The 27,240-nt window shown below is 28.4% G+C and overlaps 1 protein-coding gene across 1 annotated transcript; it reads right to left on the bottom strand.

The window, feature by feature from the left end:
* Positions 1 to 1,348: 1,348 nt before the first annotated feature.
* On the bottom strand, positions 1,349 to 27,240 carry Tps1 (Trehalose-6-phosphate synthase 1). Its single transcript, XM_011502851.1, has 10 exons — positions 27,001 to 27,240; positions 16,561 to 16,717; positions 9,014 to 9,178; positions 8,311 to 8,539; positions 7,525 to 7,841; positions 6,204 to 6,577; positions 5,824 to 6,015; positions 3,185 to 3,512; positions 2,586 to 2,879; positions 1,349 to 1,668 (listed from the first exon to the last, which is right to left on the bottom strand). Exons 1-10 carry the CDS (start codon positions 27,117 to 27,119, stop codon positions 1,444 to 1,446), a joined length of 2,400 nt encoding a protein of 799 aa, XP_011501153.1. The 5' UTR covers positions 27,120 to 27,240; the 3' UTR covers positions 1,349 to 1,443.

Raw genomic sequence — 27,240 nt, 5'->3', positions numbered from 1 at the left:
TTAACTAATTACTAAAAAATACTCTCAACATGCTTACATTTGAATAATTTCTTCCTAATTAAGATAATTTTAACTAAGGTAGGCGTAATGTTTATTTATAAACTTTATGAGTAAAAACCTTAGCACAGCGTAATTTTATAATTAAGCTAAGGCTCCGTAAGCTTTTCGTTATAAAAGTATCTTATAAATTTTATCTCTCATACTAATTACTATAAGCATACTATTATTAGCAAGCATATCATTATTATTTTTAATACATTTACCTACTTCGAATGGCAACTGAATTTTGCTATTTTTATATATTTTGAAGAATTTTAACCAACAAAATAACACTTTAAAAATTTGCAGTGTAAGAAGAATTATTACGAACGGTCGATAAAAGATAGACAGTTATACATAAATATTCCTTAACAAAGCTCCCTTTGTTATACGAAAAGAAAAAAAAAATAAAAAAAAGAAAAAAAGAAAAGAAAAAAGATGAAAAAAATTAAGAGAGAAAAGTTATCTTAAGTTGACATTGTTTGATTTATCTTTTACAATTGAAGCGACATAGATTTAACACTAATTATCTAAGTGCTAGTTTCAACAATTTATGATAATTTTGTTCACTTACAATGTTATATATTATTTTAATTGGTTGAGACTTAACGTATAAAAGATTGCTTAAGAGTCATTTACGAGTTTGAATAAAAAAATTTGCGACATCGTAATGAAATATTTGAACGATAATTTGTTATTTATTAGACACTTTGTTTTATTTAATATTAAGATAAAAAAATATAAAAAAAAACACAGTACTATATTATTCTGTAGAATATACGAAATTTTATATCCAACATTTTTTTTTTTAACATAAAATAAAACAAAAATTTATGAATAAAATTTTGTTGCTTGCAAATTATATTGCAACATTATTAAATTTGCTTGCTGCGCTCGCTGTCGCAATATTATTATTTACTTATGATGACAATGCTTTTCACGATGCATAATAATTCTTTTCAACCTCAACGTAAAATAGTGGCTATTATGATAAGACTCTAAAAAAATTATAAGTCCCTCCTAATGTCCTCTTACGTCGATCGACAATAGCAGCGCAGCCTTTGTTACGTAATCGGTGTATCATCGTTCCTTCTCCCCTTATCCATCATCATTTTAAATTCATATTTTGTGCCGCTCATTTGCCGCTCGACCTTTATTTATCGCTTTTGACTTCTCTAACACAAGACATTATTAATAAAAGCCTAGGAAGCTGCATTAGATGCTTCCGGTTAGAATTAATGAGGGAACGATATTAGACACAGACACGCACACGCACACGCGCACTCACACGCACACGCACACTCACACGCACACGCACACGCGTCCCACAGGCCCCCACCGGCCCTAGGAGTGAGATGAAAAACGTCCGTCCTAGGACTTCGAGTGCGTCAACAAGTGGTATTGTTACGCCGAGGGCGTGAAGGACATTTCCATGGTGATGCCAGAGTGGCCGCGGCGAAATTTCGATGAGACGTCGTTGCTGTTGCGAGGTTTGCGGCGACTCAGGTGCCTCTCCACCCACTTGAGCATTGTGAGGACGGAGTCGGTGCTGGGTAAACGGCGCTCTGCCGACGTGCGGATTATGTGCGAGGAAGCAACGCGGAACGTCGCCGCCATGCCCTTCAACGCCTATTGAGAAATTAAAAAGTTTTGTAATTAAAGAAGCGTGGTTAAGCATAATTAAGCAAACAGATGACTTATGATCTAATGATTACGAACGGCCAAATATTGATTTTATATACGAAACCATTTATACCGACCGATTCCGTTAAACTCATCATTATTAATGCATTGATTAATTGATTGATTTGTTGCTGAATTTAAAGAGAAACGTCAAAGTTTGAGCTAAACCGGTTGTTTAGCATAGGATGCTCGATCACGGTGGTACTTTAGTAGGAGATATTAAGATTAATATTGTTAAGCACACATATATTAGCTAACGCATAATAAGTGACCAACGAACACATTAATTCCTAAAATTTTAATGCTTATTCAATATGTGTAATTCATCTAATTTTAACGCACATTATACGTACTGAGATAGTTAAGAAAGGTAACAAATTTTAATTCCAATCGCATGGATATTTTATCGATTATTAGTATAAGCTGGTACGCCGCAAAATTCTACTTAATTTACTTGATAATCACGCTACTTTCTAAAGGAAATCAATGTATAAAAGCCATTAAAATAAGCTTTAAAATTTTAAACAAACGAGCAATAATGATAATTTTAACTTTTTTACACATATGTTTATCGTTAATCGATTATCATTAACTTTAATTGGTATTTATTAATCAACTGTATTTACATCATTGGGATAATTGATATTGCATCTTTATGAATAATATATGCGCACGGCTTAGACGACTAATATATCTCGCAAACGACACCTCCCAAACATATAATTACATATTAATAATTAACAATTGTCATTGTGAGAAGAATGCATTGATTGCTATTTGTTGATTGCTATTGATTGATGCACGACTACCTACTATGAGCTTTGCAAATCAGTGTATATCAGTGTAAATAAAATCGATCGTACTTTCATGGCGTCTTCATCCGTGGCGTCGTCACCCGCGTAAATAATTCGGATTCTCTCGCTCCAGTCGAGACCAAATGCCGTGCGTAAGATGTAGATGGAGGCGCGGCCCTTGTTCCATTCCACCGGTGGCTTAGCCTCGAGGGCGCAATGTGCCGCGCAAGCCTTGAAATCCGCGTCCTCGATCAACTTCTTCGCCTGCTCGACCATCCGCGCTCGATGCTCCATCGGTGTTTCACGATAATGAAACGTCAAGAGGGCGCCCTTGTTCTCCACCCAGGCACCGTACTTACACACCTACGCATTAACAACCAACACCGACATATTAACTATACGCATAGCACATAGATTTTTAAGGTACTTTATTGGCTACTTTATTATTACTCTCCTGTATATAGTGTGACTTCTCTAATCCAATGGGATTACATGGGATTGTGATTTATCGTAACGGGATTAGATAAATTGCATATATGTGCGAATATTTGCAGGTATTGTTAGAGTAGAAGGGGATCGTAGAAGACGATCGATAAAATAATCGACACGGATAAGATGGACTGATATTCAAGGTTTAGGCGTTAATTATTAGTTTCGCTTAGTCCTACCTGATCCTGTAGAGACTGCATAAGGCACGCGACTTTGTTCTCGAAGACCGCTGGCATGGGATGCACGAATTTGCTTCCATCTGGATGCAGAATTTCCAGTCCATGATTGCCAGCGTAAGTGATTCCTTCGATTCCCACCATCGACTTAACATTGTTGACGTTCCTTCCCGATATAATCGCGATATAAACGTCCTGCAGATTTGACAATCTTTGCAGCACGTTTTTCGTTTCGATGGGTAGAATCGCGAGGTCCGGGTGCGTAGCGATTGGCGCCAAGGTACCATCGTAGTCCAGTAGAAGGGCCAGTTTGTGATTCTCACCGATATACCTAGGGGACATGCGCCATCATTTGAGCGTTACCCGGCTTTCATCATGAGTTAGGTTGTCATCGCACGCGCGGGCCCGCCTTTCATGTACTTTTTTTTCTCTTTGCATTACTGTTGGATCGTAGCTTTTCTTAATATTCCATTTTTTATTTTGCTTTCAAAATGCATGGCAGTCATCTCATATATACATAATTTTTTTTTTTTTTTTTAATGCTTTTCTTTTTTCTTTTTTTCTTTCATTTTTTTTTTTTTTTTTTTTTTTTTTTTTTTTTTTTTTGTTTTTTTTTTAATATTTAATTTTTTCATCCACTGTTTAATTCTCACATAATCTCGATATTCTCATAATAATCAAGAACTTTTGTCAAGAATTATAAGTCGTTTATTATGTTGCATTTTGTTAGCATCTTATTTGCTTCATGCACAATTTAATAATGGAAAAAAGCCTACGCGGCGATGTTCCCAAACTCATGCTTAGTTTTTTTATAGCACTAGTTTTAATAGCATTAAATGTTAAATAGAATTAATGAACCTGAAAAGATAGTTGAATATAAGTAATGAGATATATAAATTGAAAGGCTTTTTTTTTTCAAGCGATCATTCAACTCTGTAGGATGAGCTTTCGTTACATTATAATCAATTGAATTTCTTGCAAAAACATTGAAGACAAACTTTAACGTAATTGACGTATGTGAGTGTACACGCACACGCGCGTGTCACACGAATGTGTCACTTATACGATTTGTACGAATTTATGAGTTCGTAGGAAAATTTTTTTTTCAAATTTCGTTTCAACGATTCGGTAATTTAAAGATGTTTTACTTTAAAAAGATCCACGATTAAATCCTCACATTTAATTTTTCTTAATTTTCTTCTTTTTTTTTTGCTTTTTTTTGCTTTTTTTTTTTTTTTTAATCAGAATACATTTCTTAGTAAAAAAAAAACGCGAGAATGTTGAAAAGAAAATCAAGTATTTAGATAATTACTCGCGATGTTAAGACTAAAAATCATGTAATTTTAATTTGAAATTCAAGTGCATTATTTTTTCACAGAAATTTTATCATGAAAAAGAGCTTTGAGAGAACGTTCGATCTACGAATGAGCTGTTTAGAAATGAAAATAATGAAAATAAGTTGTTTTAATATGTAATGAATCGAGTGAGGAGGATCGGGACGAGAAGATAAAGACATTATATATAAAAGTAAGTAGTGCAGAGTAAAAGGTATATTATTATTGCACGTAGTAGTGTCAGATAATTACATTGCATTACTTTTTTCACGTCCTAGTAATGAGTCATGTGCTCGCAACTTTTATATTAAAATGATGAATTGGTCGATAGGCAAAAAAAATGTAATCGACAATGTAAATATATTCGTGGCTGAATCATACTACTTTAATGTACGGTAATTGATGACACGCTTAATAATTGCAATTAAATAATAAATGACATAATTCAGTTGTGCAAAAAGTTAGTATTCGAAAATATTTTAAAATAGAAAAATTGATAAAATAATTCAATTATTCAAAATAGTTCAATTATTACAGCATTGCATTTCATAATTGTGTTCTTTTAACGTATTAGATAATTTATAAGTGTTTGTTTAAAAAAAATTTTTTTTTTTTTATAAGAAATAATAATAAACGCGAATAAAATTAATGTTAATGTACATTTAACAATATTATACTTTAGCGAAGATACAAAATTTATTCTTTTTTTTATAATCTTATAATCCATTTGACATTTTTAATTTACGTACTATAAAATTTTTTAAATTCGCGTTATTATAAATGTATTGTAAGACGGATTAATTTCTATTGCACAGTATGATCTTACATATTCGAAGAGGAATTATTCACGGATAAAGATAATCCGTATAATTATAAAAGTCTATAAAAGTTATACGAGTAAATTGACGTGGCCGAGAAATGTACACGCAACTCCATCTGTCATCTATTCGACTAAATAACAGCATCAGCATTATTAATTTAGTTTATGGAATATCCATGCTATTACCGATATCCTTTCGATCCTTGATTTACATTCGCATTATACTATTAATTTTTCTCGCTAATATCGATAGTGACAAGCCGTCAATTATCGTACCCGATAATCATTATTAATTTATTTTAAAACACCGATGGAGAAGTCTATTGCAATCCAGGTAGCCAATAAGCAAAATGAGGGGGTGTTTATTTAAGAATAAACCCAAGTGAGAGTGCCATGCAATTCATGTATAAACAGCGTGCGAATGTTACTGGCTTTACATGCGCTGGTCGGGCCCATAATCCACGCCCCCGGACATCCTCGATACTTACTTGCTCAGATAATCGTCAAAATCGTCCATTGTGACGGGCTGCATGACCGTGGCGCCAACCGAGTCTCGCTCTTCCAGGGAGCCCATTACCTGCAGGAACGACTTCATCCAGTGGTTAACGTCGTATAATCTCTCACGACGCCGAAGATGATTCATTCTCAGCGTACGCTCATCCTCCGGCATCGTCAACGCTCTATAATCAAATGAGTCGTTTTTGTTTTTTTCCTTTAGTTTTCAAGCCACTTAATTACCACTCCCGGACTCCCGTTATACCTCGCGCGTTCTAATAATATCTCTGCACTGCATTAGATAATACGGCGCGTAATTATAAAACGGTAATGGTGTAAATGCCCGGTAATGCGCCCTGGTGACTGCACCTACCTGTGAATAACCTCAGCGGCTTCGTCGATTTCATAAGGATTACAAATGAGGGCCTCGTGCATCATCTCCCCGGCTCCCGCGAAGGGCGAAACGATCAGTACACCCGGTGGGGTATTGATCTGACAGGCGACAAACTCCTTGGCGACGAGATTCATGCCATCCCTGAGTGGAGTGACCAAGGCCACAGCGGCATCTCTGTAGAAGGCTGCTAATTCGTCTTGGCTGACGCAACCGTAAATGTAACGTATCGGGGACCAATTGGGTGTGGTGAAACGGCCGTTTATCGATCCAATCAACTGGTCCATCTCCAGTTTCAAATCTTGGTACTCGCGCACGTCCGTGCGCGATGGCACGGCAATTTGCAGCATTGTCACCTAATAATGCGCATTTCACTCAATTCGCTCATTCGTCTGGTTATGTTTACTTTGTTATTTCAATAGGGATTTGGAATGATAATATTAGCCGTGGAATAGGGAGGGGAGGGGGCATGAGATTTAAAAATGTAGAAGAATGATAATTTTCCAGTAATTTACTTAATAAGAATGGAGCTTAAATTTACAAGTATATTAATTATTTCGAATTTATCGATTAAAGTTGAGAAATTAGCATAGGCATGAGTGAAACGTAGTTTGTTTCAACGAGATTTGGATGCAGCAGTGCTGATGTACTGTACACAAATTCTCAAATAGAAAATACTATTGTCGAGCGCGCAGATTTTCCTTTATCTTAGGCTACGCATACTATATTCTACATTTTCGTCATGACATAGTTTTATTCTTGTTAATTTTATTCATTTTTTTATTTGCGATACAAGATTGCTATTAAAATGAGTTCAATAGTCTTCATTCGATGCAAACACTTACTACTTCAGACTTGACAATTATCGAAGCTTATGAATAAAAAAAATTCATTTAAATCGTGAAATTATTTAGCGACGTTCTTGTCGGCCTTTAAAATATTTTTTTTTCCCGTACTATGTAATTCCGTATGCGCCAGTAAAAATGTAGAAAGGGACGCTCGTTAAATTTAAAATGAAAAACGAATTGTGCAACGATAATCGCTGCGGGAGGCTGGGAAGAGAGAGAGAGAGAGAGAGAGAGAGAGTGAGAGAGAAAGAGCGGATGGAGACATGATATAGCAAATAGATTTAAAATGTTCTCATCTACTAGAGCGAATGATAATCAGATACGCGTGGCTCTCAGGTAAAATAAACTTGTATATTCCAAAAGGCTCGCTGCAATAGATCTTCGACTAAAAATTCGCCCCCTCCCCCTCCCCCAATAATAGGTAATACGGCAAAATTATATAAAACTCCTTTCACCTGTTCCCGATGCTCCAGATGCTTCTCCATCAACATCTCGAAAGCCTTCAGCCTATGCACGAGACCCTTGGTATAGTCGAGCCGATCGACTCCGAGGACGATCTTCTGGTTGGTAAGCATGACCTTGGGGGCTGTCTCGGCCATGGAGACGAAGCGATCGAAAGGTATCCCAATGGGCAGGGGCCTGACGCGAACGGTGCGACCCCCGTGCTCGACGAGCAAATTCTTTCGGTCGACTCTACAGCCAAGGCTACGCTGACAACAGTCCACGAAGTTCAAACAGTAATCCTCTATGTGGAAGCCAACCATGTCGCATCCTGCACATTACCAAATAGACCATTGTACCGTAGCACATCGAGCGATGCTTTTGCTGGCATTTTAATTTTCATTTCATTCGATTTGCCCACTTTAGTGATTCCTGAGTAACTAAGAAATTGCGAGATAGCGTTGCGAAATAATATTATCATCCACAAGGTGAAAGGGCTTATCGTTTGAATAAAAACAAATGCGAGACAAAGCAAAATGAAATGCTGCCAGTGATCCAGGGAGATAGACGAAACGATGGCTTTTCGCCGACTATGTCGATAATTTGAAAGATATCCTCGACAAAACAATATTCTGGCTTATTATTGTGCCTTATTTATAAACAGAACAATCTTTAATGATAAGAAGAGCATTATTGTCGCCCGTCATGTACGTCATTTTTCATTTAATAAACGCGTTCGTCAATGACTCGTCGCAATCCATAAAATTCTACACCCACTTACGAGTATCTTTAAATCTTACCTAACATTCCCTGAAGGATTTCGTCTGCCCAGGGGAACAATCGAAAGATGTCCCACGGAGGAAAAGGAATGTGAAGAAAGAAACCGAGCTTAAGTTTAAGATTTTTGTCATCGGCCGCCTGCCTGACCCAATTGGCAGCCAACATTAAATGATAATCGTGTATCCAAACTAGCGGTGTACCATTACTCTGACCTTCTTGTTCCTTGTGTATTTGTTCTAACGCTCTGACCTGAATGACAAAAAATCATAAATTTACACATAAATAATGAACTAATGCCAGTCGAATATAAAATTCCAATTCCGATGCATTATCTTATCCCGACAATCAAATTTCCGAATTAATCTCTCCACGTCTCGCTCTTCCACATCATTCTTCAATCTCTTCATCTTACTTTAATTTATCAAGAATTTTATTGAATTGAAGAATTAAATCGAACTAACGAATTATTTAGGCAATAGGCAATAATGCTCCGTAATCGATTGAATTTTACTCGCAAGTTCTATAATTTCAAACCAAGACAATATTTTCTCGACATTACTCGCTATTACCGCGCTACTTTCAAACACGATGAAAGAGAGAGAGAGAGAGAGAGAGAGAGAGAGAGAGAGAGAGAGAGAGAAAAGAATGAGAAAGCCTCATACGTCGGCCTGTAATTATAATAATACTCCTCTTTTAGTTTCGTCAAGATGCCGAGGGCTTTACCGTTTTCGCAGCAAATTCTTCATTTACAATACTGTAAGCCTTCCAATGATCCGCGATGAACGTCGCTCTGTCTGGCATCGAATGAAAAAGTGGCCAGAAAGTACCGTTGCAACAGCCATTGTAGTACGAGTCGAAAATTGTGGGCTCCACATGCACTGCCACAACCTGTAAATCATCCCAACAAATTCAACTAAACTTACTATTCGTTTATAATACTTTTATATTATATGTGTTTGTCTTGCGCACATCACTGAAAATGAAAGTAAATTAAAAATAATCGAATAGTCACTAGTATGAAAGATTCTATTACACTTTTCAATTTATTTAATATACTTATGATAGAGATAATTTTTTTTATAAACTCACATCACGTAACTACTAACTATTCCCATGTCCTTGCATATGTGACATGCATATGTGACTTTAACTTATTATCATTAGACAGAGTACGTTAAAGTTTAATGATATCGATGGCAAAATGAAATAATAAAAAGACGATGTAAAAGTAGTTGAATGAAGAATCATATTGATCTAATTAATTACCTAACATATAGTTCTTACAACTATAATCGGCTAAAATTAACATCATAATTCCATTGGAATACAGTATACAGCAATTTAATAAAATATAAATCTTAAGAGTTCATGCACAATCACAGAAATAGTGATGCAATAACGGCGAATGTAAGTAAACGCATTTCTAGAAATAACGAGATAATATACGAAAAAAGGAAAAATAAAAAAAATACCGGTCTTTTTTTTTTTTTTAAATAAAGCAGTCAAAAGTATACGGATACTAGATTATTGGTAAATAAAAATAAAATTGCCAAATCCGTGGATAATGTAAAAAGAATAAATTAATATAAATTTCTCATAATACTTCATCGATCATTACTCTTCGATGTATTTACATTCGCTATTATGTTTCCCAATCATTTTACTACTTCACTCTTTTTTAATAGCCGACGTGTAAAAGAAATTTAGAAAATTGAATAATTATTCAACTACATAATTATTAAAACAGACTCCATTAATATGATGGAATTTATAAGAATAATTATGATGAATTCATGACAACAATTACAATAAATGTATCTGTAATATTCACAAAAGCTATCTCATAAAGTAGGATACAAAATTTATTATTTTATTAAAAACCCATTAGCAAAATGAATTTCAAATAACAACAACTGAATCAATGTATATACTTGAAGATAAAAATTAACTAAATAACATTTGGCTTTCTCGATAAAAACTGATAAGCTTTTTATTCCTTTTTATTCCGTAACACATATATTCTCTCTCTCTCTCTCTCTCTCTCTCTCTCTGTATATGTATATGTATATGTATATGTATATGTATATGTATATTTATATATATATGTATATATATATATATATATATATATATATACAAACATAAATTTAATAATTAAATAATGAACTCAATTAATATCACTGATCTAATAGTAATCCCTTTTTGTAAAAAAAATAACAGTGTTTTTCATACCTTGACTAATAATTTTTATATATTAAATTAAATTACTTTATTTTAATTTAATTAAGAAAACGAATTATTAGAAATTTTTGCCATTATAGATTAATAAATGTAATTAAAGGGGAAGTTTAATTAATGTTCCCTCTGGAAATGAATGAAAATAGAGAATTTTACAATATTTTGAACTATTTATTATAAACTATTGAAATTAAACAAAATATTTAAAATATTAAAAATTATGTACATTAAATAATGGACTGATTATAATAATTAAAATACCTGATAAATATACTATAAAATTATTTTTATAGTTAAATTATATAACTGTATAATATTTTTTTTATTAAGCAGACTATATATATCTTTTATCATTAATCAATGAAATTTTCAAGATGATTTTTTAATTTTGAAAAACTGAAAAAAATTTAAAAGAATTTGTTTTATTTTAACTTTTGAATTTTCCCTATTTTTAAGTACAGATTTCTATTACTTTACAAAATCTTTAACAAGATAATAAAATACGAATAATTGTTTTATCTAGAATAATATTTCAACAATAGTATTTCTATTTTTAGTAATATTTACGCGTTAACTTAAGATCTCATCGTAATCTATCTTTAAACAATACAACCTCATTTTATTAATATTTTTTTGATTTTCAAATACACCACTTATCTGAAAGTTAAATATTTTATTGAAAATTTATTATTCTTTTTTCAATTTAATTGGTACTTGGAATTCTGAAACTCCTTTCATTATTATTTATAAATTTATTACAAATTTCAAAAATAAACCTTCAGATCAGCCCTAATAAATAAGTAATATCTTTAATACAATCACCGAAAATGAATAAACATATTTTTCTTCTTTTAGACTATACATATTAATAAAGTATTTTTATTGCACTACAAACATAATCAATCTTTAAAGTAGTTGATAAGTGTATGCAAGTTAAAAAAATATTTTATAAATATGATGATGTACAATTAAAGATAAATTAATGTACATGTCATCTACGTATCGTACAGTTGTGTCGATAAAAGAATTTTTCAATATTATTCAGGGTTTCTTCTGAATAATAAATGAAATTTAATAAAATTGTTAATTGTACTACGACGCATCTTTATACCACTGATATAATTTATAATTTTTATAAATAATAATTTTTAAGCTTTAAACTTGGTACCAATTACTTTCAATGTAGAATACAATGACAAACTTATTCAACATTATAAAATAAATTTTTTGATTATTTAAAGACTTTCTATAAATTTGTATGACTCTGTATAATTGATATATTTTTAATCGAAATCTTAGCATATATATATATATTTTTTTTTTTTTTTCACCTTGAATTGTACCTTCTGTATTGTAAATAATTGATACCAAGTTTGAAGCTTAAATATTATTTTTCCAATATATACATGAAAGAAAATTTCTTTTTTACTTGAATTCATTAAATTTCAATTTATCATGGTAATATCCTTTTCACGATGTTATATACAAGTATATATGACATTAAAAATCATTTACAAGAATGAAATAAAAAAAAAAACGAATGCATAATAAATTATTTCAGACGTTATTTTGTAAAATTAAAACGTTTTATCCTCATCATCGCAAAAACGCGAAAAAATAGTTTCCTTTCTACCTTACTTTATAGCTAATTACAGTTTATTTTGACTAAGAGTATTATAGAAATATTTATTATTAATGTTTTATATTAAAAATATTTACAAAAAAAAAAAATAATCATGACAATAAACTATTTAAAAAGTTCAATTTCTATGTTTATATGTATAAACTTAAATATTGTTAGCAATGTACATTATTCTTAATATATATTCAACAATTAATAAGCCGAACATTTTTTAAGTAATCCGATACACACAATTGTAATAATACATATTATAATGAAGTCGAAATAATATAATAACCAGCTATACAATTTTTTAATTATTCAAAAAGACACTTAAACTTTTAAATAGCGACTATAGAATTTTATATAATGTAACTTACAATTAAACTAAAAATTTATCAAATTCAAGCAATTTGGTCGACAATGACTAGATGATAGAATTAATTTAATATTATTTATAATATTAGAATGTTAGAGTAATAAAAACTTAATTATTATGAAATTAATAACTAGTTTTCTTTAAATCGACGTTTTGTCAGGCAACTAATCTCTAACTGATTTAACTAATCTTCAATAAGAAATCCATTTAACTCTGAATTCAATTAATAGCTCATAATTAATTTAATTTTTTAAATAATTATGTAATAAATAAATAAAATCTTATACATTACTAAACAGAAGTCGCAAGGTTTCTGAATCAATTTAATGTTTAATATTTAACCTGAATATTTAAACTTTTTTAATAATACATGACTGTATATTCTTATATCTGAAATGTGTAAATTTATTGCCATATAATATTATTCTATAATAGCAGTCATTTATCAGTTATTGTTTGTATTATGGATTATACATTTTTGCAGGAAATAAAAATTCATAAGTATTTATCGAGAATTACTTTATATCGTCAATAGAATAATGTATCATTAAAACTTGCAACTAAAAAAATTATTTGTAATATTACACTTTGTAATTTCACTTTATTTGATATAAGCATATCATTTTACTTAAATTTTAACTTAATTGTACATATCAATACAATTTTACATCCCTTCCTTAATTACTTTTACTTAAAGCTTCTTTTATCGAATGATATTAGCCTTAATAAATAATATTTTTAAGATTACAAAATTTTGACTGTTAAATCTAAAGTAATTGAGAAATGTATTTTTTTTTTTTACGTTACATACACTCGGTTAATTAATCTTATCGATATTGCTTTCAGGCTTACTATCAGTACTTCGAAATATATTGAGGATACGGCCTTCAATTATAATCTATAGTAGTTAATAAGAGAATATGTACTTGTGAAGATCCTAATGAACCTAATCAGTTTATTTGTATATATTTATATATAATTATTTATTTGTATAAACATTAGTCATCGGAACAAAGAATATCTGTCTACCAACGAACTCATCTTAGTCGAAGAATTCTAGGAACGCATTAAAGTTTGGAACTTAACAAAAAATCGTCTGATTTTGAATTTTACTGTAGCATTAAAAACCCAAAAGTCCATTAATTCATTAGCGCATGTGCGCATACATTTCCTATACATTTCCTCACATTTATCTATTATACTTGATCATGACCTATTTACTTTAAATTCAGTTTAATGTTATCTCTTCACCTTTATCTACTTCTTTTTTTTTTTTTAATCATCATTTATTTTCCTATTTTTCCATTAAAACAACACATTTTTATGTCTTCGTTATAACGATATATGAAAAATATGAAACGAAATGAAAAGTGTATTATTATAGCTGTGGACAATCGCATAAAACTAGAATTTATTTAAGACAGGTTTTTAAACAATTTATAATAGAAACATTCATTATACATATTACATTATCTAGTGTCAATCCAATTGCATAATAATTAATATTCTTCAAAATATTGAAATAGTTAATGGAGTATTTGCCGAAATTTAAAAATCGATAAATGATAGATTATTATATCGAAAGACAAATTTATTATTTTGGATATTAAATTATCACTAATAAAATTCAAATAAAAACTGAAATAATTCATTTCACTAATACGTTTAACTAAACGCATTCATAAAAACAAATTCAATGAAGATCCATCCTCTAACGTTTCTAGTGATACTATTATATTATCATAAAAAGTATTTTGAATGAGCTTATATGTAGACACATATTGTATAATCAGATATTGTGCAAGGGATTTCAGTTATAGAAATGTATCATTCAATTTTATAGTTAGAAAGAAATAATTTGCTCAACGTTGAAAACCGATTATTCATAGCGTGACATTACGAACTTTTAAAAAATTGATATTATTCATTACATTCGACGATTTTGGTTAATCTTTGAAATACATAAAAAGATTTTTTTTTAAAAATTTTCTTTTTTTTCTTTTTTTTTTTTTTTTTTTTGTTCAATCAATATTTCTCTAGCTGATATACATCCATAGTTATAGAGATATTTTACTTAAAAATTCAAATTTTTATATATATTTATTGACAAGACTGTAATTTTTTTTTCAAATAGATTAACAAAAAGTTATGAACGAGTAAAATAATTCTAACAATGAATTTAATGATAAATACATATATCTTTCATACCACCTGTGTAAAGTCAAGAAGTTTATTTATAAATTTCTCATAATTTCTAAAATATTTAAAATTTTTATTTTATCTACATATAATAGAATTTAGATCTTATAACATATACAATATTAATGACGTTCGATTGTGATATTAAATCTAATTAAATATATATATATATATAAATTAAATGTGTCAAACTAAATTCAAAATTAATTAACTTGATCACTTAATCAAAGTTCACAATGACCGCTAATAAAAAAAGTAAAGATGTTGTTACGACTTAAATTGATTGTATATTTGCGTCATTTAGTTTATTTTTGATAAAAATGTACGGTCGGTCAATAATAAAATATGATACGATAAATAATGATAAAAATGAGAAACTTAGAATAACAAAGTTTATAAACTTAATTTTTAGAATACTTATTATTAATTTATAATTATAATATATTATTTAATATCTCTTGAAAAATAAAATAAGTATTAGCAAATTTATACATTCTACTGTTTCTCTATATAAGATTTATGTAAATGTTTTACAATTACTTCTACGCTATTTACAAAATAAATATAATTATTAAGATTACACAGACTGAAATTATTTCAAACATTTTAAAAACAATAAATTTACGTTTAACGAATTAATGCATCTATAAAACTAAAATTCTAAAATCTTATAATAAAGAAATTTTTTGTAAACATTTTTCTCAAAATTGTCTTGAGCTCATTCATGTATTAGGAAAATTAGTTAAATATTCTTTTTATCGCAAATTTCTATCTAATTAATAACAAATAAATAACGAAAAAAATTACTTTTGTACTTATTTAAACGTCGACTGATCAATCAATAACAGCTTATAACTAAAGTATTCTATAAGTTTATAAGAAATCAATATTATTTGGATGAAAGAAATATGAAATTGTAAGTATTCAAAGATAAAACCAAAATTTATATTATAAATTTCAAGCAAACACATTTTATCTCTTCTAAAATATTCATTTAAATATTTGAAAAGAAACTATTAATACCTAGAACATTAATCTAAATAAATTACTGAATAAACAATTTGATTAATTAAGTGATAAATATTAATACATGAGATTAATAATTTTAATGTGAATATATCATGGAAATTAAGTCGCAAATGGATGAAGTGATTATAATAAACACTTTATGTGAGATAAAATATGCAAGTTTTTTAGAAAAGCATAGAAAAATATATTACAAGTGCTTCTAAAACTCATAATACACAAATATTCAACTTTAAACTTTTTCCAATTAAAAGATACATACAATGCAGCCGTATACATGAATATCGATTATTATATATAGTTTTGACGGTTTAGAAAATCCACAAGTAGATTCAATTATATTCTCAAAGAACTATGCCTTTATTACCCAACGATCACAGATTTCAATTAAACTATACACAATTTCACAATCTAATTCATATTCAAACCGAATAAAATTAATTGTTTATAAACAGTATAATACTCATTCATCTTCTTTTATACACGAATTAAGACTTATGAAAGGTTATGAAAAAATTAATTTCAATAAAATTATAAAATAATTATATAATTAAGTGTTTCTCTAATATTGCAATTTTATTGCAATTTACAAATTCAACGGTAATAAGCAAATGAAATATAATTAAAAATTGTCCCTTGTCCCCCACAAAACAAGACATAGATTACAAATGACACGTGAAAAGCTGTACTAGAATAACTTATAAAATAAAAGAATATTACGTAGATATTTGAATCTCACGTATTTTATATTTCATATTTTTATAATAATATATTGAATATATAACGAAATATAGCTTATCCCCTTACTTTTCGAGATAACAATCCAGCAGTGGGTGTCCTGTCATTTGGATCAGATTCAGGAATAGGCTCGTTCGGATTATCCATATGCACTCCTGGCCATCCAACCCAAACTCCATTTCCGTTTATAACCACTGGAGCAACAGCAGTAACAAGACCACCAGCGCTAAAAAACAATCATATTGATAATATTTCATTATTAACAATACATAAGTAGAGCGTATTGATTCATCTCAAATATAAAAAAAAATTTCTTTTGTTTTATATAAGTTTATATAAGTTTATATAATTTTAATTTCAATAATCGAATTTCTTCGATCCAAAAAATGTTTTTATGGAAATACATTTATCTGCGTTAGACTATTAAGTAATAAAAGTCTTGTAAATTATTGTAAGAAAAGATGATACATGTTCGAAATTTAGTTTTTCTAATTTAAAAATTATATTTTATTCAAACTAATGTAGAAAATAGATTCGGTTAATTTGTAACTATAGATATATGTTCAAATATATACAAAATTTTTCAATAAAAGATAAAAATAATCACTTCATTATAAATAAAATTTTAAAACTTTCTATAAAAATACAACTTTCTGTTCAGCATTTGAAAGGTAAAAAAACTTTTGATCATTCGAAAAACTATTAGAATGACGGTTATTTGTTTATTAATATTGGTGAAATTTTAAAACTAAACTTTCTAATATTTACAGTATATAGTTATCAAAATAATTTTTGCATTATCATAGCTTCAGGTATTTCTCGGAACAACAATGATAACGTGGCACTTTATTTTGTAAATGTCAATGATTTTTCCTTGGTCGTCCTCGTATCAGTATAATAGCGCAAAATCGCACGCTTACGTCATCATATAAATGACAATATGAATCGAATAAAAAATATAATGTCTCTTTACTAACCCTTTTTACTAACCCTAATAAAATTAATAATCTTTCTAAAAAAAAAAAAAAGAGAGAGAGAGAGAGAGAGAAAAAATGTTCACATCTTCGTTAAGAAAATTAATATTAAAATTTAGGCTAAATTTTAATATCAGATTTAATATATATAATACTTAATCCTCGATGATGACGATTATAAAAATTATATAATTACATAACTATATTAGCGATGTTATAAAATATATGTAAGACTACAAGAAGGCGGAATGTATTTTTCACTTTCATCTAGCTTGGATTCTCTTTAATTAAACTCTAATCATTTTAAAGTACATTGTCCTTATTCTAAACATGTTAATATAAGAATTTATAGTTATAAATAACTAAAAATATAAAAATTACGAATAGATAATTTTCTGTAATAAATGCAACAATATTATTTGAAATTGTTTAATAATGTTTCAAGAATTAATAATGTTTTAAATTATATTTTATTAAAAAATTAACACACAACATTATTATTCTTTTTTTTCTCAATCGCTTTTTTAAAATATCAACGACCCATTAATCAACCAAATTATCTCAAAAATATTTCAATCATTTCAAATAAATTAATCAAATTAATTTTATACTCTTATAACGATCAGAGATATGATGCACTTTTGGCATTAAAATTCAAATGATTGGTGATTCTACCATTATTATTGTTCTTAGTATTATCTTATATTATGTTCTATAATCGTTATCGATAATAATATCATTGTTATTTATTATTGTTACCGTCTTTATCGTCATCAGTCTTGTTATTATTATAATTCTTTATAAGTCGTTTATTAAATATTAATACTACAGACAATAAAATAATTTCATAATTAAAACAAATTTAGCACATACAATTAAAGTTTTAATGATTAGTAAATAAATAATATTGATAGAAGAATATTGAGCAAAATTAGTAATTTTATTATACTAATTATATCTAAAGAACGATTTCTCGCAATGTAACTGTTTAAATCAATTTTTTAATAATAAGAGAAACAAATTCAGAAGCGAATGTCATCTTTACTTCTATTTGCTTCGCAATTAAATCTTTCTCCATTGTATATTATTCTCTAAAATTCTCTAATTCTCCAAATAGGATTTATTTTTAATATTTTCGAATAAATTAAAACAAAGAAAATTTTGAATTATTTAATTTAAAGTCAATCAATTTCTTATAATAATATAATAAATTCAGTATAATTTAAAGCATATTAAAAACTATGTAACTATTAAATTCTGTGAATCTTTCTTTAGATTATTATGTCTTGTTGATTTAATTGTTAAAAAGCTCTTCTATAATAATATTTGTTTTGTATAGTGAATCACTGCATTCACATATACTATTCTGACATGACAATGGTATTTATCATTGTAACGCATCAGTCTATTGTAAATACTACCTTATAACATTATATATATATATATATATATATATATATATATAACATTGACAAGTTTTTTCTTTATCTATGCATCATCATTATTATAATTCTCACAATCAGTATTATCATCGCCACTCATATTTCAGACAACTTAAACGAAGCCCTCAATAACCTGAACACACTCAATTAGTTTCGTAATACTCACAATACATGCTAAGTATTTCGGTTACAGGGCATTTCATTTTAAGTGCACATAATCTTATCCGAATAATCTAGCTCATTAGGTGCGCTGAGTATTTTTCTTAGTATTTAAAATCGTTATCCGACTCATTGTAAATAAGCAGAATTCTTCTTATTAACTGCCAAATCCTATGCGTCTTTAAAAGAGACCGAGACCGCGAGAGAAACGGAAGGACGGGGATTGTCGGGGAAGGGGATTGTAGGGGAGAAGAGGGATAAAGAGAAAGAAAGAATTAATGAAAAAGAGCATAATGAAGCTTGCGTGGCCTCGTATGTCATGATTTCATCAGTGGTAAGGTCGTTACCGAAACACCAACGTTCACTCAGCCATTCACATACATTGCACATGCACACATCACGTGCTTTGACTTTGTTTAAAAAAAAAAAAAAAAAAAAAAAAAAAAAAAAAAAAAAAAAAAAACACACACATCCAAAGAAGCTTAACGCAGTTGATGGCAAAACATTTTTCTTTACTTTTTATCAATTACAGATGTATTATTGGATATTTTTTTTATTCTATACATTTGATCAATGTTGAGAAACTATCGCGTTTACTTGCAGAATAATCCTACAATCCAACAAATTTAATAATTAAGGTAAAAAAATATTACAATATTATGTACTATTATATTAGTCACTATGTTTATCTTAACATTAAGTATCACAAATTAGTACTTGAGTAATTAGCTCATGATCAACAGATCCTTTGATTAGTATAAGCTTTAAAAATAACAAACTTCGATAGATTATGAGAAAGCTGGTTAAAGTAGGATTAAATATTATTTATGAAAATGATAGAATTATAATGTGAGAAAGCATATTAATAACATCTTAAATACAACTATAACTTTTTCAATATAAATTAAAATATTAGACAACATAAAAACTTCATTGTTCCTGTGTTGAAACAAATCGCACAAATAAACATAAACATATGGAGCATACGAACAGTTTAAATAAATGTTTTTGCAATATTTATACGGCATCTCCTATGATGAATCTATGATGAATCATGAAAATAGATATTACGAATACTATTTACGCATTGCATTAAAGGCACTGTATTCAACGTTGACGCCATTATATGATTATAAATGCAAGTATTTTCCAATGGTTGTATAATGTTATCACGGTTTAGTCGAATTACGCTTATAGTTGATTCACGTGTTGATTGTAAGACTGACCTTGTATGAATATTATTAGAAAAACAAAGAAAAACTACTCGATCAGACTTCAATCTAAATAGCTCGATATGGTTCTTTTTCCCTTTTATAAGTTTCCAAAGTATTCCGTATAGTTTAAAAATTATTTGCAAGCTTCTTTACTATTACAGCTAAATTGATCATTGTTTTGGTTAGAAATTATATCGAGATGAAGAAGCTATTAAATATAATTAATCAGACATAATTATATGCTAATTATTTACGAGGAGTTTGTAAATGGCTTCATATGTGTATACACGAGCCTATTGTTTAACGATTGTTTCCTTACAAAATGAGATTATTATATTTATTGAAAAATCGAGTATTTATACGTAATTTTTATGCATAATATCACATATTGCGGATTTACTATATTAAGAAATTTCTAAAATTCTATAAGATGAAAGAAAGGCCTTCTGCCTTAGAATGCGTTTCAATTTTACACGAATTAGGGCTGATCAACGGAATTTATCGACAACTACACAAAAATATTCAAAAGTGAAACGGAAAAAAACTTTTCAATTCTTTAAATAAAAATAATAATCGAAGCTAATGACATTGTAGAAACCTATTACTATTATTTTAAATGTAATTATACTTAAATTATAAAAGAATGTTAAATGCATTCATTTTCCTAATCGAATTTCGCAGATTTATCCAATTCGTCATTCTTAAGATTTTTTATATATTATTATTTATTAATTATAATTAAAAAAATGGAAAATATCAATTACAAATGTTTGAGATTAATTAATTAGAAGACTGGATAATAATTATAAGGAGACAATCTTATTCAATGACAATGTTAAATTTATTATTGTTGTACATTTAATAATTTTTTTATTCATTCAGAATAAATATCGATGTTGTGAAAAAAAAAAACATCGTACAACGATATTAATTTTTTGTCATACTATATATTAATATTAATAATTCAAATTTTAAAATGAGTAAATGGTTTTATAACAATGGCTATGAATATTTTATTAGAATGAATAATAATAAAAACATGTAGAAGGAAGTGATAATTTAATTAGGAAAGAACAAAATATTTCTTAATTTATCGTTATTAACTTTTGATATTTTAATTCGATTGTCAATTAAATTATTCAGTATTATTTATTTACAAATTTGAACATGATCTATTAATGTTAAAAATTAGCTTACTAAAACTATCCATATTAATTCAATTTAGAATAGTACGCAATGATAAATACAATTCAACTACGATACGATTAAAGCAGATGTCACAAGCACTAATAAAATATTTGTCAATGATAACAGAGAATGTGAAAAATTATTACGAATTTATTCAATTTTTATAATGAGCTATGGTATAAGTAATTTACAATACTTTTCTTTTTAATTCAAACAATAAATAGTGAATTTGAGTTAAATTAATGTTGGAACTTATTTAATATATTTTTTTAATGTATACATTAACATACACACACACACACACACACACACACACACACACACACACACACACACACACACACACGTACGTAAAGATTAATTTAATAATAAATGATAAAATTAACTTGTATTTCTTATTACAATTGAATAAGAATTACTCGATTGTGTGTATATAACTAAATTGTACGTGTATACATAAATTAAAGCACAATATAAAAATTATTATTAAAAAAAAAACTTCTTACTTATGCATAAACATTTCTATTAGAATTAACGATAAAACTGGATATTACATTGTTGTTAAATTATAGACCATTTATAATTTTAATGTACAATGTTATTCTACTTTTATTTATTTGTAGTTAATTAGTAAAAACATTATTTGTAGTAATATAGTTTATAACATTTAAGAATTAGAAAAAAACATTATAAAAAAGAAAAGAAAATATACGTTTCGATATATTTATCATTCTTACTACAAATAATTGAAAATCTGACAAGAAAAAATTTCAGAGAATAGAAATAAATTAATTTATTAAGCTAATTCAACTTCCACCGATAGATACGAATGTTGCATTTATTCCATTAACCGTAATGTCGAATCTGATCAGTTCACTAATGAATTCTTAGTCATAAATTACATGTAAAAGAGCAAAGAGACGAATGGTATAAAGTTAAAAAACGAGAGTGTAAAAAAATTTTCATATCTTTTGATTGCAAATCTGCATTGGTGTCCGTCTTTCATGAATCTATCAGCGATTCGATAACTTATTCCCCCGCTCTTCGCGTAATGTAAAAACTCGTCGCATTTGATCTCCCGTAATGACCTATTTTAGAAGATCGGTATTTTCATCTTCGCGAGAGCTTGCGATTGGTGATAACAAGCCAAGAGAGGTCAGATGTACCAAATAATTCTCTTTACATTTCTTTCTTTCTCTCCTTTTTACACCGCTTATCGATATGCGAACTCTCACTTCATGTATTACACGATAACCTCGCATTCCCTTTTTTCTTCTGTTGCTCACGTGATTTTCTTGTACGCTGTCTCGGCATAGTTCGATTTTTTCATTAGATACGCTACTTCAATATTTTAATAATTTGTTTGGCTTTAGAATGTTCGCTGCGTGTGTGCTTCTTCATTATCAAAATGAAATTAATCTACTTCTATTACTAAATATCTATCGAGTATTCGATAGATTTCAATAAAATTTACATAATTTGGCTGTGCATATCAGATCAATGTAAGATTATTGCAAATATAACAAATTATACACAACATTTAATATAAATTGTATATTTACGATATATATATATATATGTATATATATATATATATATATATGATTTCTAAGAATAATTACATAGCCAAGACGATGAATATATATTAAATTAAAAGAAAAGCTTTTGTTTTCGAATTTTATTTAATTTCTTGGAAAGGGAATAAATATTATTATAAAAATTAAATATTAAGCACAGAGTAATGCTAAAAAAAATTACATAATGATAAGAGACAAATATTTTTAAATATACTTATTATCAAGTGTATGAAATAAAAATACTCTTTATACAGACTATCCTTCGTAGTAAATCTAAGCTAAATAAATATTTCATATAACTATAAATTTAAATAATGGCCTTTATTAATTTTCCCTTTAATTCGATTTCATAATATACAAAACAATATAATATACAATACAAAACACATATTGTGTATTAAGAAAGTACATTAACATTAATAATAATAATAATAATAATAATAATAATAATAATAATAATAATAATAATAATAATAATAATAATAAGGTCCGTGAAAATTTGTTAAAAACGCGATAAAAAGTGATTAAAGTTGTAACCTTATTTAACATAATTAATTGTATAGATTTCTATTACAATTAGGGCATACCATAGCTGAAAAACAATGCACTTATAATCTAAAATATTACATATTACAAGTAAATATATATTATTTTATTAAAATTTGAATGATTAAAATACCTTAAATAATATTCATTAGGAATTTTATGTAACATGAAGTATTCGTCCAATTAACACTTGAATAATATATTGAAACTTTATAAAAGTAAAAAATTTATGATCGTTTGCTATAAAAAGATTATTATTAGAAACATAAAATTGACCAGATTTCACTAAATAAAAATCTTGTAGTGCTATCGTTTAAACATTTAGCTTTTAATTGTAATAGCCCCTTCAAATAAGAAAACTAAAACGATTCATCAATGACTTACAAGATTCAAAATTAGATAAAACATCCAATTGATTTATTATAGAATTAATTTTATAATGAAACATTATATTGCGTAAATTGTTCGAAAATTCTCTTTGCTAACTTCAAGATTATATTTCATACTTCATTATGAGGTATTTTTGAATAACAGGATTATTGATATTTAAACAAATAGTTGTAATATATTATTCCTAAGATATTTCATTAATTTATTTCCGATGTATAATTATAATTTATATAATTATATTTATATACAGTATTAGTGCTCAAATGTCAAATAATAACAAATAATTAAATATAAAAAATAGATAAAATATTAAATTCGTAATTTAAATAAGGTTTGACTTGAACACGAAGCTAATAAAGTAATATATAAGCTATAACAAGAATATTATATATTAGAAAATTATCATGAAAAAAAATAGAAAATATCGATAAAAAATATTGAAATAAAATTTTCAAAATACTATGCGTAAACTAATAATTATATAAAAATATGTATATAGAAATCAGATTATGGACTATTGCTCGCTTACCAATAAAAGGTAAGAAATAGTTGAGGATGTATCTCTTGCTCTATCGCTCATCTTGAAATTTTACGTATAAATACAAATACGCGTATACTTATCGCCTGTTTCTTTCGACATTTAATAAGAATGAGAGAAAAAAGATAGCAGAGCATAAAGTTTTCTTTAAAAAAAAAAAAACAGTCTATTCTAGATATCGGGAGAGGCGGCGCGCTGTCTATTTTTTGATAAATCACTTTTGACGTTCAACCCTCTCACATTTTAATGCGCACATTTACGTAGCGACTCACACACCAACAATCGGTCGCTTCTTATGACGCACGCTATTTTTCGATAAAAGCAGGACTTTCATTTAAAAAAATAAAGAAACAAAAAACAATACGTATATTATTTGATAATAGATCAGCCAAAGAATAGCGAAAGCAATAGCACAATATGAGCTTTTATTGCTACGAGTAACAATATTATAGTAATTCGAGAGACTTTGCAACGGCGACGAGAATAGGAAAATTTCTTTTATACAAGCGCACTCTCATTGCCATTATTACAGTCCATTAAATACATCATTTACTTAAATATTTAATAATCATAGCGAAGCACCTTTTTTTATATTAGCATTTAAAATTTCAATATGATATTATTACCTTTAAGGACGAATGAACGCAAAGTTATTTTCCACTTTTGTTTTATTCCTTTGCGATTGTATGGACATATCGAGTCCTTTCTCGGTAATTGTATATTTATTTCAATCTATTATACTATTACTAAAATGATGTTGCTTTCTTTTTTTCTTGTCATTCTTGAGGCTTTAAGTAAAATACAGGCATTCTATCTTGAAAATGTAATAAATATTAAAGTGCAGTGAAACGAGATAGTAACTAAATTTTCTTAATAATCTAATGAGATGCAGAAATTGTTTACTTGTCATTGTCAATAAAAGTATTCAGTTGTCCTAAAAGCAAAACTTTAAATATACATCTATTAATATCTAAAGACTATAATAATAAGGGCAATTAAAAACACTTAGCATTGAAGGTTATATTGTAATTAATTTAAAAAATGCTTCATTATATAAGTTAAAATCAATATTAATGTAAGGAGTTGGAATGTCACGTCTATTCAACTAATTATTAATAGAAAAATTTAAGCTAATTCAATAATATTGATTAATTCGTGACTGCACGGCAATCACAATTGAATTCCTATAATAAAATAAAATGTATTTCATATAACGGTAAAAAAAAAATAAGCGAGATTGACTATAAAATTGCGCAACCTAATACTGTTATTCCAATATTGTGAAATCTTGAATCGTTTTGGGGTAAAAATAAAACGTCAATACTTAATGTCACACTGCATAGGGCATTCGATAAAGAGGCATCAATAACATTATTAATGTTAGGTTATCTTCGCTAAAATGCATCAGTATTCAATTCTTAAATGAACAATAAAATAGATATAAGCCTACAAGGAAATTTGCATCGAAAAATAATATTTCATTAATAAAGTTTATTTTTAATTAAGCATAAATCACGAAGTACCACGTGATGCAGAACCAACTTCTTTATTTCACTTATTGGTGTTTATTGGAATTATATTTACTATTATCAAAGTAATTCTATATATCGCTATTTTAAAATGTCTGCCAATAGTCACTCATATTCATAAACAGTATTTTTAATCGGAACTTGAACAAAGCTGTTTTTAAATAATCTGTTTGATAGTAAAATATTTTCACAGGAAATATCCGCATAGATTATAACAGTAATATAAGCTCCCGGATTAGATGGCAGATTTTTTATTTGGCACTTTAAGCACTTAAGAGACATAAGATGCCAATTTTAACAGGCTATGTAATTGCAAATTACTAATAAAATTAATAAAAATAAATAAATAAATAGATTATGCGTGAATAATAGTATGCGTAATGTCATTTAAAGAAACGTTGAAGCGTTTGAACAGAACAGACTCGACTCGCTCATTTATATCAATTTACTCTGATTTTCATAAATTATGTAGATCTAATGGTAAACAAGATTAAAATCTTTAACAATATCATAATTACTGCAAATTCATTTGACAATATTTTACAACTCAATTTCAATAACCAATTATTTACATTGATTACATGCCCGACATGATAAACAAATTGTCCAAATAAGAGCTTGATTGCAACGAGTCGCCGCGTAAACAAAGCTAATATATCAACAACAAAAAACTGGCTTTCAAGCAATACAAGCGTATCGGAAGCTGGACGAAAGTAAGTACCGAATGAAGAAGGGAAGGAAGGAGGAAGGAAGGAAAGAAGGAAGGAAGGATCAAGGAAAGAAGAAAGGAAGGAGGAAGGACGGAAGGAAGGTGCGACGAATGGGGGAAGAACGGGAGGGAGGGAGGTAATGTTAGAATGAAGGAAGCCAGGTAGTAAGGAAGAAAGCAAAGAAGGAAGCGAAGAAGGAAACAAGGAAGGAAGGAAGGAAAGAGAGGCTACTCGCGACTTACCTGGCCTTGCGCTCGAGCTTCCCCGTAGCCTCGTTCCTCCTCAAGACGAAGGGTAACCTGTTGCTCACAACGATCATGCTGCCATTGGACGTGTAGCTCCTCGACTCTGTAGCCGACATTTTCCACGCGCCTGCGTTAATAACGAATCGACAAAGGGAGGCTGCTGCTGCCGCCGTTACTGAGCTTGGGGGTGCGAAAGGGACGGCCGCGGCGTGTGTCCTCCGACAAGCCAATACAGTG

The sequence above is a fragment of the Ceratosolen solmsi genome, unplaced genomic scaffold (assembly GCF_000503995.2).
Source record: "Ceratosolen solmsi marchali unplaced genomic scaffold, CerSol_1.0 scaffold15, whole genome shotgun sequence".
Lineage (NCBI taxonomy): Eukaryota > Metazoa > Arthropoda > Insecta > Hymenoptera > Agaonidae > Ceratosolen > Ceratosolen solmsi.
Note: the sequence above shows the minus strand (reverse complement) of the source record. Positions and strands in the feature narration are given on the sequence as shown.

Coding starts and splice junctions, on each gene's coding strand:
- Tps1 (XM_011502851.1), bottom strand. CDS start 27,119: ATGTCGGCTACAGAGTCGAGGAGCTACACGTCCAATGGCAGCATGATC. Junction 8,540..9,013: donor AAGAATTTGCTGCGAAAACG/GTAAAGCCCTCG, acceptor TTTGTCATTCAG/GTCAGAGCGTTAGAACAAAT. Junction 7,842..8,310: donor AATCCTTCAGGGAATGTTAG/GTAAGATTTAAA, acceptor GGTAATGTGCAG/GATGCGACATGGTTGGCTTC.